Below are 13874 nucleotides of genomic sequence, written 5' to 3'. Positions count from 1 at the left end.
TCCTTATCTGGTATTTTTGCTGACATGATCCTTCTTTCTTGGCTGACAGAAGCCACACACTAAATATAGATCAATGGATCTCATCACAATGATGACAGGCATTCAATAGCCTTGCTGGATCAATGACCCCACAGCCTGTACCTCACCAGACTCTCTCTTAGTAGAGAAAACATAACAACACAATATATCACTCACTTATTATTCATCAATCCATTGTTTTTCCACAGCCAAGACACACTTAGAAATGCCTCTGATTTGGCTGAGGTTGACTAACACTTAATCTATGGATGAGGGAAAAACAATAGATACAAGCAAAGAGCTTAAATGACTGGCACTACAATCTAAATAGGGAGAATGGTTTCTAGGTTTCTAAAATAAGGTATATTTTTCTGGGTCTCCATGGAAATCTGTTCAAATTCCAGATTATACTGGACCTGAGTTTTTGGGTTTGATAATATACTCCAAAAATGCAGCTATTTTCAACTGCAATTGAGTTTTTAATTCAAATAAAATATAATAAATCACACATAAGTAGGTACAGATTCTAAGCAGGCTAACTTGCTTCAGTCATGTCTGACTCTTTGCAACGCTATGGACAGTAGCCTTCCAGGCTCCTCTGTCCACAGAATTCTCCAGGCAAGAATACTGGAGTGGGTAGCCATGCCCTCCTCCAGGGTATCTTCCTAAACCAGGGATTGAATCAATGTCTCTGGCACCTCCTGCATTGGTAGGCAGGTTCTTCACCACTAGCAGCACATGGGAAAGCCCTGCGGTTGTCTTTCAAGATGATGACCCAGAATTGCTCTAGGGCATCTGACTTCTCAAACTGATTTATCTCTTACCTTTAAAAGAATAGTGCATTCATGTCAGTACTATTCATAATAACAAAAAACTAAAAGCTGGTGAAATGGCCATGCAATAGAGGAGGAATAGATAAGCAAATGGAGCACTGATTAAATAAATTCATAAAACTGCAAAAGAAAACTATGCAACCAATAAAAGATGAGATTGACCCATGTGCACTAGTATGTAATATTCACCAAGTCATCATTACATGCTGAAAGCAACATGCAGAGTAAGATATCGCCAAGTACGATTCCGATTGCAGGAAGTACTGTTTGTATGTACATGTTGTTGCTGTTGTTTAATCACTCAACTGTGTCCGAATCTTGTGCACCGCTATGGACTGTAGCCTGCCAGGCTCCACTGACCATGAAATTTCCCAGGCTCTAAGAACACTGGAGTGGGTTGCCATTTCCTTCTCAAGGGGTCTTCCTGTCCCAGGAACCAACCAGCATCTCCTGCATTGGCAGGAGAATTCTTTACCACTGAGCCACCAGAAAAGCTCATATGTACTCACAGGTATGTGCAAATCAGAAACTTTCAGACCCTCATTCTCTACCATCCACACTCAGCTTCCCATCCAGAAGGCAGAACCATAACTAGTAATAAGAATAAAACGTGTGTGTGTGTATTTTGTGTGATTTATATGCACAATTATGCATAGAGAGGTACTTCCTTACATGTGCAAAGGATATTTCTGAAGGATATATAAGAAATTGGAATACATAGCCTAGACTTTGGCTTTTAATTTTATATCTCTGAGATCTTTTTTTACTTTTAAAATGACTGATCACATACAAGGAATAAATTCATAATTTATAAATGAAACCATACAGGAAAACATACATTATTACCTTTTTGATGGCACACAAATGAGAGAAAGAGTAATGAATACCAGGGAAAATGAGAGTAATGACATGGATATTCATTTTGAACAGTGCAAAGCACCTGATGGGAAGGATTCTCACTTCTAAAACAAGTGTGACGGTTACCACAGTGTCCCTCACTGGAGAGGGGGTCTGTGCCATTTTGTTCCATTGACCTACTTTTAGAAAAGCAGACCTATTTTTAAAATTTGCTTCAAAATAAATCCATTTTCTTAATACATCCCATTCACATTTCAGATTTTTACTTTCCATCTTAATTGTACTTTTTTGAGAACTTTAGACCAGAGTACAGCCATATAAATGTACTTATTTAGATTTGATAAAATGTGTAGTCTTTTCTGACTAAAATAAAATAGCCCCTTTGCAAAAATGCAATCTTGACTTTTAGAACTATTTCCAAAGCTTTCTAAAACTACTGTGAGGTAAAAAATGAAAATCACTAATGTGGTATTAGAGTCCACAATTAAATTAATTTATAAGGGCTTTAATGCAATTAAATTTCCTCCAGACTGTATCTCTAATGGTGTTGGGGTTTTACTTAATTTACTTTAAAGCATAATTCACTTTCGTTTTTGCAAAGCCATTTAAATATTACAAATATCAATTTTATACATATTTCCATGGTGACATAATATGTTTGCAGTCTATTTAATTTACAGATGATGAGCCTAAAATGAAAATTCTCCAAGGACCATAGATCTTCTATGACATCACAGTTTCCAATTCTAAGATATTAGGTGTATAAGTTATCTGTATTTGCTAGAATGGACTCTTGAAACAGTAATAGTATCTTAAATGATCTGATTGTGAAACCTGAAGAAAATTAAAACCTACAACAAAGAAAAAACATCAGTGATACAAAGAGCCAAGATGTTTGGGTTTATAATTTAAGTTGATAAAGTATTAGCCTTTAAAATTAAACAGTGCTCTTCCACAGTCACATTAAGGAAATGTTTAGAGAAGAACATAATTTATATGCAAGTCTCCAAACCTCAACTTATTCATATACTCATGTACAAGGTAGCTAAGGATCTCCAAACACATTAAGGCGACTGTATAATCTCAACTAATGGGCCAAGCTGTTGGGATAATTTTCCATGCTTCAAAACGTACATATACAGAATGTATGCTAGAAAATGTACAATAATAAATACCTAGCTAGTTTATACAGCAAAAGAAAGAGACATACATTAACATTTCAAATCATTTTGAGGATATCAACTAAATTCAGATGCCATTTTCACTACAAATGTGTTGCACAGTGGTGATATACTGACCGAGAAGCAGATGTAACTATGGTGATCATAACTTTAATTGGCAACAACATGGAAATTCAGAAGGATAACAAGCATCACGGTTGGAGGTGACAATTATAGAATAATGAATAAGAATCAAATGTATTATAAAGAAGAACCTATTTTGTTTCCTCTCTGGAGATTTCCCACTCCTCCATGAATAAGAAGGACAAGAATGGAAAGAATATTCTTCTCATTAATGAAAATGGGACAAAGGAACATCCAGGACATGCCTACCTGGTTTCCAGATGAACTGATTATCCTTTTTGCCTTCCAAATGAGCCGCATGGGACAGCAAGAGAGAAAGTAACAGAAATAGCTTCCTCATGCTCCTCCATACCCAGCCAGTGACGGCCAGATTACACTTCGGAAGCATTCTTCAGAATTCAGCCTCTTGACTTTCCTATTCCTAAAAGGAAAAGAAAGAACATCATGTAAGCTTATTCTGTAAAGAAATTATAAAAACTCACTTCAACCGCTAGAACTTTTAGCAAAATGGCATTATAAATGTTCAAGATCATAAAGAGAGTATATAGAATATTGTTAATAATATTTTAAGGTCAGATGTGAATTATTCCATGTTTTCAATCCTTACCCATGGGAGGCGGGTTCTTTACCACTAGTGCCACCTGGGAAGCCCTTACCCATGGAAGGTGCTATCAGTTCTGAGGACTCTGTGTGTGAGTGCACTGTCCACAGTCCCCCATACAGTTTGTCTTTGTTTTTCAGAGCAGGGTTGGCAGATACCTAGTATACTCCCTCCTGCTACTCAGTCAAACTCCTTAAGGATCCCATGATTTGGGGAGAAAGATCAGCATATACAGCAGAGTCCAAAATAGGGCAATGAATGCTCTAATAGTGATATTAAGAAAGTGAGAGGGAATGATTTAGAAGAAGGCGATTAGTTCCTCTGTGATGAGGGGGAAAAAAAAAATAGGGAAATCTCACACAAGGTAACATTTGAGATAAGCCAGAGGAAAAGGGCTTGAATGTGTCAGGAAGGCATTTCAGGCTGACTGAGAGAACTAGGTGCTGAAATGTATTTTGTATTTGGGAACAGGGAGTGAGCCAGTGGCTACAATGAAAGACACAAAGGGGAGGGTGGAATGGACAGAGATGAGATTTTGCATGTAGGTTGGGGAGCAAATTATAAAGAGCCTTGAATGTCTTGTGAGGGTTTTGGGGTCCATTCTGTAAATAACAATAAGAATCACAGGAAAACAAATGAATTGTAAATAACTGACATCAGTAAACAAAATGGTTCACAAAGAAATTGAGGCCAGTTAGGAAACTAGGTAAATATTCCAGACAAGTACTGGTAAATGAAAAGATTAGAAGAAATTTCAAAGCTTAGTTTACAGGCTAGGTGTGATGGATTTGATTACCAACTGGATGGGATGTATGAGAGATATAAAATAGAAAAGACAGATTCCAGAGCTGATGGGACCCCTCGACCAAAAAGGAGAAACAGGAAGAGGGGCATATTTTCAAAAGAAGATTAAGACAATTTCCTTAAGAGAATATCAAATCTGTTGTGCCTGCAGGACATAATCCTGCAGGTAGTTTCCCAAAAGACATAAGAAGATTCTACACTGAGTTAAAGAGATATAGGGTGAACATGAAAGTTAGTCGGTTCGTTGTATCTGACTCTTTGTGACCCCATGATTGCCAGGCTCCTCTGTCCATGTGATTTCCCAGGCAAGAATACTGGAGTGGGTTGCTATTTCCATCTCCAGGGGATCTTCCTGACCTGCCACAATACATAATGTTAGAAAAATATACTGATAGGTAAAAGGCAAAAAAAGGATATGTTAGAAAAATGTTACATACGTTAGAAAAATACACTGATAGATAAAAGGTGATAAAAGGATAAAACAGTAAGAAAGACTGTCAAGGATAGAAGTTATTGCCCATAAACATTTACCAAAGAATTGCTGAAAGTAGGGAGTAAGTCTGACTGTAAATTTCCTAGATTAAAAAAAAAAAAAGACAAAAAGAAGTGGCTACTACAGCCCTCATATACAGAGGAGTAAAGTACATGTTCTTTTCATATTGTTTTGGGAGAAGCCATCACCCTGCTCCCAAGCAGTGGTGGAAACAACCCTGAGAGTTCTCATCAACACAGATGCCGTGCTGAGTCATGCACTCAACGCGTCCCTTCATCAATAAAACAGACAACAGCAATCTGTAGTCAGTGGGGTCTCGGGCTCTTGTAGAACACTCCAAGGGTACAGTGGCAAAGTACAAGTCAGTGAAAGTGATGCTGCAAGGAGTCAAGCAACAAAGTTCCAGTACACAGCTCTCTGGTGACTTGACTTGGTCCAGGGATGAAGAGAATACTTGGATAAGCAACCAAAAGCTTCTCTTCTGTTTCTGCATTGCATGCCAATATCGAAAGAGTGGAGTGTTGCTGCTAAAACGAAACAGAGCTCCCCTGCTTGACTGTTTGTTCCCAGGAGTGGCCTATTAGACTATCCCATGGAGCCTGTGAGGCACTGCTGGACACACTTCTTAAACCTCTGGATGAGACACAAGCTGTACCCCTACTTGAGACACTTTCGTGCACATATATATACACTTTAGATGATGGGTATTTCAGGTTGCTAATGGCAAAACCATGTGCTTAACAAGCAACACAACAAGGAAAGGTTTGGGAATTTTATTATGATAGTTTAAAGTCTGCACACATACACACACATGCAAGTAGTCAATTCATTCTTCATAATATAGATTTGCTACAAAAACTTTGGTGCGCACATTTTTTAGAAGGTACCATTGCCATTAATTTTTTAGAAGGTACCAATGCCTTCATGGGAAGGCAGCTGAAAGATACCTAAATACTGCCCCCATAATACAACATGGGTAGACCTAGAGCAGACAGAAAAAGACAAATATCATATGATGTCTCTTACATGTGGAATCTAAAAAAGAATAATGCAAATGAACTTATATACAAAACAGAAGTAGAGTCACAGAGAGGGAAAACAAACTTGATTATTAAAAAAGAAAAGGGGGAGGTATAAATTAGGAGTTTGGGATTAAAATATACAGACTGCTATACAGAAAAGAGGTAACTAACAAGGACCTACTGTATAACATGGGGGCTGTACTCAATAGCTTTCAATAATCTATAGTGAAAAAGAATCTAAAAAAGAATGCATATATAATGTGTAACTGAATCACTTTGCTGTACACCTGAAAATAATACAAAATTGTAAATTAACTATATTTCAATGAAAAAAAAATTTAAGACAAGATAACTTCCTAGTGAATCCTATGAATCAAATTAGCTTAAAAAAAAAAACCCTGGGAAAGCAAATGAATTGGCTTTCTGTATAATGATGGATTTAAGTCATGGTAAAGTCAGAGAACTTTTGATAAAAAGGATGATTCGTGTTTTAGGGCAGTTAATCTTATGCTATTATTATTAATATACTAATTAACCATCAGGACCAGCTCTCTACTGAGACCACTTCTTTCGTGATAGGAAATCACCAGGGTATATAGGTGATGACTTTGTTCATTCTCATTGTGGGAGACAGACTTTCAGCATATCTAAGAGCATATTCATGTCATTACAAGGTAAGCCAAAGAGATGGAGGGCCAAAAGCATGTTTGTTCAACTTTAAATGGCCATAAGTGAGAAGCCAAGAAAAGATTTAAAAGGACTTGGAGTTTCAGTGAGACTGCATGTAAGCGTAACCTGGATTGATTAACCAATAATTTACGTATAAATAAATGTATATATAAATATTTTGAATTTTGCATCAATCTTTGGTTTTTTATTGCAAGACCTAAACAGAGTTGCTGTGAGACTATAAGAAGTAGGCTTCCTCACTGGCACAGAGCTCTGTACTAACTCAGCAAAGGGACCGACTGACTTCAAGGGTCCTTTTGTGTTCACCTAAGCTGCCAGTGGAAGATCCCTGAAGAAAGTGGCTTACAGACTCCTGTCCTCACCATTATCTCCTGGCTATCACAGATTAATAAGGATGATGACAGTAAAGACATAGAGAACAGACTTGTGTTTTTCAAGGGGAGAGAGCCTGGGACTTTGGGACTAGCAGATGCAAACTATTATATAGAGGATGGATAAACAAGGTCCTATACTGTATAGCATAGGAAACTATATTCAATGTCCTGCGATAAACCATATAAAGAACTATATATATGTGTGTGTGTGTGTGTGTGTGTGTGTGTGTCTATGTGTGTATCTGATTCACTTTGCTGTACAGCAGAAATTAACACAATATTGTAAATCATCTATGCTGCTACTGCTAAGTCGCTTAAGTTGTGTCCAACCCTGTGCAACTCCATAGACGGCCTCCTACCAGGCTCCCCCATCCCTGGGATTCTCCAGGCAAGAACACTGGAGTAGGTTGCCATTTCCTTCTCCAATGCATGAAAGTGAAAAGTCAAAGTGAAGTCACTCAGTCGTGTCCAACTCTTAGCAACCTCATGTAGCCTACCAGGCTCCTCCGTCCACGGGATTTTCCAGGCAAGAGTACTGGAGTGGGGTGCCATTGCCTTCTCCAAAAATCAACTATACTTCAATAAAATTAATATTTTTAAAAAAAGAATAGTGACAGTAGCAACCTACAACTAACCTTGATTAAAAAAAAAAAAAATGAAATGGAGATCTTAGAGAATGCACCAAAGCATCTCAGTTCGGGGGGCCACAGCCATTTTACTCCTAAAAACACCCACATATTTTTAGCATCTGTACTAGCTAAAACCCTATACCTCGTTAGCTTTCTTTTCCCAAGAAACTTGAGACCAGAGGATGGGAAACTAGGCTTGTAGAAATCTCTCCCATTCACCATGCTTTATATCCAGTAGTAAATGGAGAATCTCTGCTGAGTCGATGGAGCGTGTAGGGTGGAGTTTGAACACAGGTTTGTCTTACTCCACTAAACTATGCTGCCTCTATTCCCTCTAAAGACCTGAAACTCACTAAATTATTCCTGGGAAGACACTAGGAGTCATAATTGTATCCATGACTTTAAAAGCCACACAAGAGATCACAATAAACACAATGAGAGGAGACAAGAAACAATTAGAGCTGCCACTTCTCTGTTTGTAAAACACAACTGGAAAAATGCTGTAACTACCATGAAAAAATATATTATTCAGGAAGCATGTGCTACTCACAACGGCATGAATAATTTATATCAGGAAGGTCGTTGAGTCTCCAAATCAACTTATTTACTATATATCTTAGCATCCAAAATGTATTTGCAAGGTTAGCTCTAAACTGATGAATACTAAGAGAAATAAAAAAAATAGTTTCTCCTTTTAGCCTCAGTTTTCTAATCATTTAAAGGCCATTCAAACTATGAAAAATCTGCTTTACACTTCATATGCATTTAATTTTCCTTTAAATGTATTCTTATCGTTGAAGTCCTTGAATATTCAAAAAGGTAAAAAACTTATAAAATAAAAATTGTTGCAATTTGCTTACAGCCTGAAGGAACAGCAATGAGGAGAAGAGCAAACTTGACTGTGCACATCCCCATAGCGCCATCTCATGGCAACTCTGCAGAGAAGATGCCTGAGTAGCAGCGGCTAGAGGGGAGGATGCCCACACTTCAGATCAACTCTGTTGACCAGGATGGGAACTCCAACCAGTTGCCAAGGGCAAGTGAAAAGAAACCAGGGAAGCATTTCCTTTTTCTAAGCCATTTGCCTAATTTCTGATTGCAGTATTGTGCAGGGCATTCCATCCCGCATAATCTGTCAATATTCAAAATATTGACCTAAGCACTTCACTGAACTCTCACTATAGCCTTATGAAATAGATATTCATGTTATCCCTCGGTTTAGAGATAAGGAAAGTGAGGCACAGAGAGGTAAGTGACAAGCCCCAGGTCACAAAGGTAGTAAGTTATTTGCGATTAATCTCAGTGAACCGCCTCTGAAACTAGCACTGTGACCCAATGCCAACGTAAGTCATCTTTCATAGCCTTAAAAATGTAGCTCCTTTCTAACCTTGTGTAGGGTTCTCAGCAGCTTGTACAAGGCAATTTATACATCATTTCACTTCATCCTCACATTATATCAACTATTCCTATTTTTCAGATGTAAAAGAGACTGATCATTGAGGATGTTAAATAATTACCCTAAGGTCACCTCAGCTAGAAAACATTAAAGCTGAATTACAAAATGGCCCTTGCCCCACAACCCATATCTGTTTATAGCATCACACATGGTGACTCCGGCGGGTCACCAGCCTGGGAACCTCAGGGTCCCGCCTACGAACTGATGAAGGCCATCATCCCACAGTCCTAGGGGGGTAAGGTTGGAATCAAATAATGGAGGGAAGATTCCCAGATGAGCACCTGCCAGGCACCTACCAAAAAGTGAGCACTCCCTAACGGTATCATTGCTCTCATTACCATGAGTGCCTGCATACTCGGTCACTCAGTCATGTCTGCATTTTTGCAACACTTTGGACTGTAGCCCACCAGGCTTCTCTGTCCATGAGATTTCTAAGCAAGCATACTGGAGTGGGTTGCCATTTCCTCCTCCAGGGTATCTTCCCTACTCGGGGATTGAACTCAAGTCTCCTGCGTCTCCTGCACTGCAGGCAGGTTCTTTACCTGCTGAGCCATCGGGGAGGCTCCCTGTTATCATGCTTCTCTCAAAATTCAGAAGAGCCCTGATTCTGTGGGGCTTCCCTGGTGATCCAGTGACTGGGGCTCTGCACTCCCACTGCAAGTGGCCAGAGTTCAATCCCTGATCAGGGAACTAGATCCCACATGCCTCAACTAAAGATGCCAAATCCTGCAACAAAGATTGAAGATCCCACATGCTGCAACTAAGACCCAGCACAGCCAAATCAATAAAACAATACTTAAGAGAAAAAATAAAACTCTGACTCAAGGAACATTTCAGGGAGGGTTTGAATGTTATCCTGCCCTGCGGCAAAGGACTGGGGGATGATATTTTCAACCTCCCCATCTGTGACTTTGTGCCTTATTTCTGAAGAGCTAAAAGCACTCTATACCAAGAGCCCCATTAAAGACTCACACAGACACTGTGAAGGAGAAAACAGGTATTATCATCTCTATTCTATGAGAGGGTAACCTTTAGCAATCACAAGCTGTTTAATAACTTCCTTAAGTCTTTTAACCACCAGCGTCTTCCTACACGAACCTCACTGCAGAATCCTAAATTATATCAAATACAAGCATGGGGAACCTGTAAGCATATCACAAAAAATATCCAATCACATGGTTTTTGGTTTGCAGTATGACTCAAAGCCACAGGTTTGCATCACATAATAAATTCCAAAAATTTTTCACAAAATACACACAAATGCTTTACATATCTCCAAACAAACTTTTGCCACAGGACATATTACTGATAGAAATCAATTTGCCAAAACCAACTTGGTAGCTGTGGCAGACGGTGCTATTTTTACCCTGTCTTCCAGAATTACAACTTTTAAAGAATGTCCACCAGCCCTATTTGAAAGGAAATCACATGTGCAGATTTCCTTGTAGCAAAGGTGGCCACATGACACAGTTCTGGTCAATGATCTACAAGTGTCAAGGAGAGGAGGCGATTGTTCTTAAAAAAAAAAAAATATATATATATATATATATATAGATATATCCCCCGAAAGTGTTGGGGGGAAATGTGGTTCTTTGTCATTGGCCCCTTTTCCTATGACCCCTGCCTGGAACCCAGACAGTAATGTCTGAAGGTGCCAGAGGCATCCAAAAACCATGGGATGAGCACCACCCACTAAGAGAGAAGGAGGGGAGGCACAAAGCCTGAGACTCTATAGTAGCTACTTCTGGACTCTCTGATCTGTCCTAGATTGGCAATTTCTGAACTTTCTGATTTGTGTGTGAAACAGACTCCTTTGTTCCAAGCCACATTTTTGTGTGTTTTCTGTTACAGGAGCTGAAAGCAACTCTAACACCTATGGCACCCAGGTCCCTGGATTCATGGTGTCTATTTATAGACAGACCTATTTGTGTGTGTGTTTCTGTCTCTGCAACTTCTACAGATTGAAACAACTTCTCTCATGATTCAAGCAACACACCTAACCTCTCTGGAAACTTGGACAAGTATGTCCCCATTTCTAAGCAAGCGAGGTTGGTTTATTCCCCATCCTGGCTTTTTTAGGTAATACGTGCATCATCCAAAGAAAAGTAGCCAGATCTGTCATTATTTTTCATGAGTGTCATCACAGTGAAAAAAGGGGCATGTCCTCTACGATGAACTATATGTAAGAGAGAACAGTAGTAATTACCCTAGCAAGCTGCCTCGGATTCCCTGATAAGAACAATCCACCCATAGAGACAGAGTCTAAAATAAGAACATATTTCTGGAGCAACTTTCTACACAGTTGCCAAGCTCTCCCTGGTTTGGAAGGTATTAAGACACATTCTTGTAATTTTGGAACCAATTCATCATCACCTGATGGAAAATCATCTTGATACCTCATGGCATCACATCCTCATGACTAAATTCCTGGTTGTTGCTCAAATCTTTCATGATTCCCTCCTTAATGGCTTTTTCCAGTCAGAACTGAGCCACCAAATCTCTCTCTCTTATTTTTTAACTTCTCACTGGCCACTTCTTCTCAGCTTCCTTTCCAAATACTTCCTCTTATTCTGAGCTCTAAATGAGTATACCTCTAACTTGGTCCTCAAATTCCTCTTCCTCTCTAGGTTTACTCACTCCCCAGTAGATCTTATGTAGCCATTCAGTTTACATACCATGCTTCATGACTCTCATTTCTCCATATTGAATCCCACATCCCCAGTCCTGACTTCTTTCCTTAACTCACACACTCAACTTACTAGTAAATCACCACTTGGATATCTGAGAGCAACTCACATGGAACATACATCAAGATGCTTGTGATTCTCCTGTGTCATCCATGGTCTAATTCTCCCCTCAGTGTCCCCATTTCTATAAAGGCATCACACTGCCCAGAAGACCAGGAGTTCTCCTAAACTCCTTTATTTTTCTCACACCTGAAAACCAATCCATCAGTCAAACTGGTGGGCAAAACCAATTTGTTCCCAATTTGTTCAGCATCAAGTCACTTCCCGTCCTCTTGCTTAGTGCCAGCCACCATCATTTCTCACCTGAGCTATGGGAATATTCTCCTAGCTGGTTTTCCTGCCTTCACTCTGGGCTGCTTCTATGCATTCTCCACAGAAAATACAGGATAACCTTTAGGAAGGAAAATGCACCTTCCTCTTTAAAGTCCTCTCATGACTTTAGAATAAAATGTAAAGATTCTGTTGATTGGACTTTCGCTTTCTCTCATTCTGACCATTCTCCATTCATTTCTGTAGCCCAGACACACTGGACCTTTTCTTGTTCCTCAAGGCCCTTGCACTACTGTTTCTTAGGGACCCATTCACATGACTTGCTTCCTCAGTTCATTAACCTCAAAGGCTTTCCCAAACCAATCTGTTCACCACAATTGCAAGCACTCCATCCCCTAGATGTTTGTTTCTTCTGTTTCTTTGTAACACTTAGAAAAGATACACTTGACAATCTAGTGTGTATTGGTTTATTTATTTTCCTCTACTCTAGTATCATCTGGAGAAGGCAATGGCACCCCACTCCATCACTTTTGCCTGGAAAATCCCATGGACAGAGGAGCCTGGTAGGCTGTAGTCCATGGGGTCGCTGAGAGTCGGACACGACTGAGCGACTTCATGTTCACTCTTCACTTTCATGCATTGGAGAAGGAAATGGCAACCCACTCCAGTGTTCTTGCCTGGAGAATCCCAGGGACAGGGGAGCCTGGTGGGCTGCCGTCTCTGGGGTTGCACAGAGTCGGACACGACTGAAGCCACTTAGCAGCAGCAGCAGCAGCAGTATCATCTAAATAGTTTATCTTGCTCACTGTTATATGCCCAGCACCTAGTATATTGCCTGGAAAATAGTAAGTGTTCATTAAATATTAGCTAAGCAAATGAAAGGATTATGGAGTCTATATTTGTAGATTTTTTTCCTAAATTCTCTTGATCTCAGACCACAATCCTGAGAAAAAGGCTTTTCCATATAATGGGAGACAGATGGATGGAGAAGCCCATATTTTCACATTAGTTTGAATTCCTGAATTCTCTTCTCTGTACTCAGTCAGTAAAGTCAATTTAGGTAACTTGTGAAACTGTAAAAATCAGTATGGACAACAGTAAATAGCTGAAAGATTCTTTCTACTTTACAAATAAATTACAAACATCCCAGTGTACTACCAAGAAAAGATCTAAAGAATTAAAAAGTTTGATATGGTCTATGCTTCTTAAATCCTCAAGCAAAATAATCTATTATTTTATAAAGTAGAAAGAAAAGTTAAATAGATTGATGGAAATTATATGAAAAAAACATAATGAAGTCATTAGAGAAAAAATAAAATCTATGTCATCTCCTGTTCGGAGAAACTTAGGTTAATAAAAAGAAATTGCATTCAATTTTAAGGCATTGCATTCTAGAAGAGTAATAAAATTAGTACAATCACTTCTGGAGATAGTTTAGCAAATAAAATAGGCACCTAATGGTGTTAGCCTGTAGTAGTCTAACCTTCTTGAAGATGCAGGGAAGGATTTGATAACCTCTTTTTACCAAACCTTACAAACAGATAAATATTCATTTATATGTGTTTTATATGTATGAGTGTAGATACAGCATAATTTTATGTGGGCTTATATTTAACAGTTACTCTAAAGAGGTTTATAAGAATTCAGGAGAACTTGAATGTGTGAACAAGATAAAATTCTCTGATCAAACACTATTGACCTTTGAAATTAAAAAAAATACTTAATTACTCAGTAATATTTTTTCCAATATAAGATTCTAAATATTTAATGTCAGG

The 13874-nt window shown here is 38.8% G+C and overlaps 1 protein-coding gene across 1 annotated transcript in view; it reads right to left on the bottom strand.

Moving 5' to 3' along the window:
- The window catches only part of THSD7B (thrombospondin type 1 domain containing 7B), a 1038357-nt gene that overhangs the window by 899618 nt on the left and 124865 nt on the right, over positions 1–13874 (bottom strand). The window contains exon 2 of the mRNA XM_018062396.1: positions 3263–3434. Coding sequence (XP_017917885.1) covers positions 3263–3401 — 139 coding nt within the window. The 5' untranslated portion in view covers positions 3402–3434. The remainder of the gene's footprint in view (positions 1–3262; positions 3435–13874) is intronic.

Source organism: Capra hircus, chromosome 2 (assembly GCF_001704415.2).
Source record: "Capra hircus breed San Clemente chromosome 2, ASM170441v1, whole genome shotgun sequence".
In the NCBI taxonomy this organism is placed as follows: Eukaryota; Metazoa; Chordata; class Mammalia; order Artiodactyla; family Bovidae; genus Capra; species Capra hircus.
The sequence above is the reverse complement of the archived record's forward strand: the minus strand, read 5'-3'. Positions and strand labels throughout refer to the sequence as shown.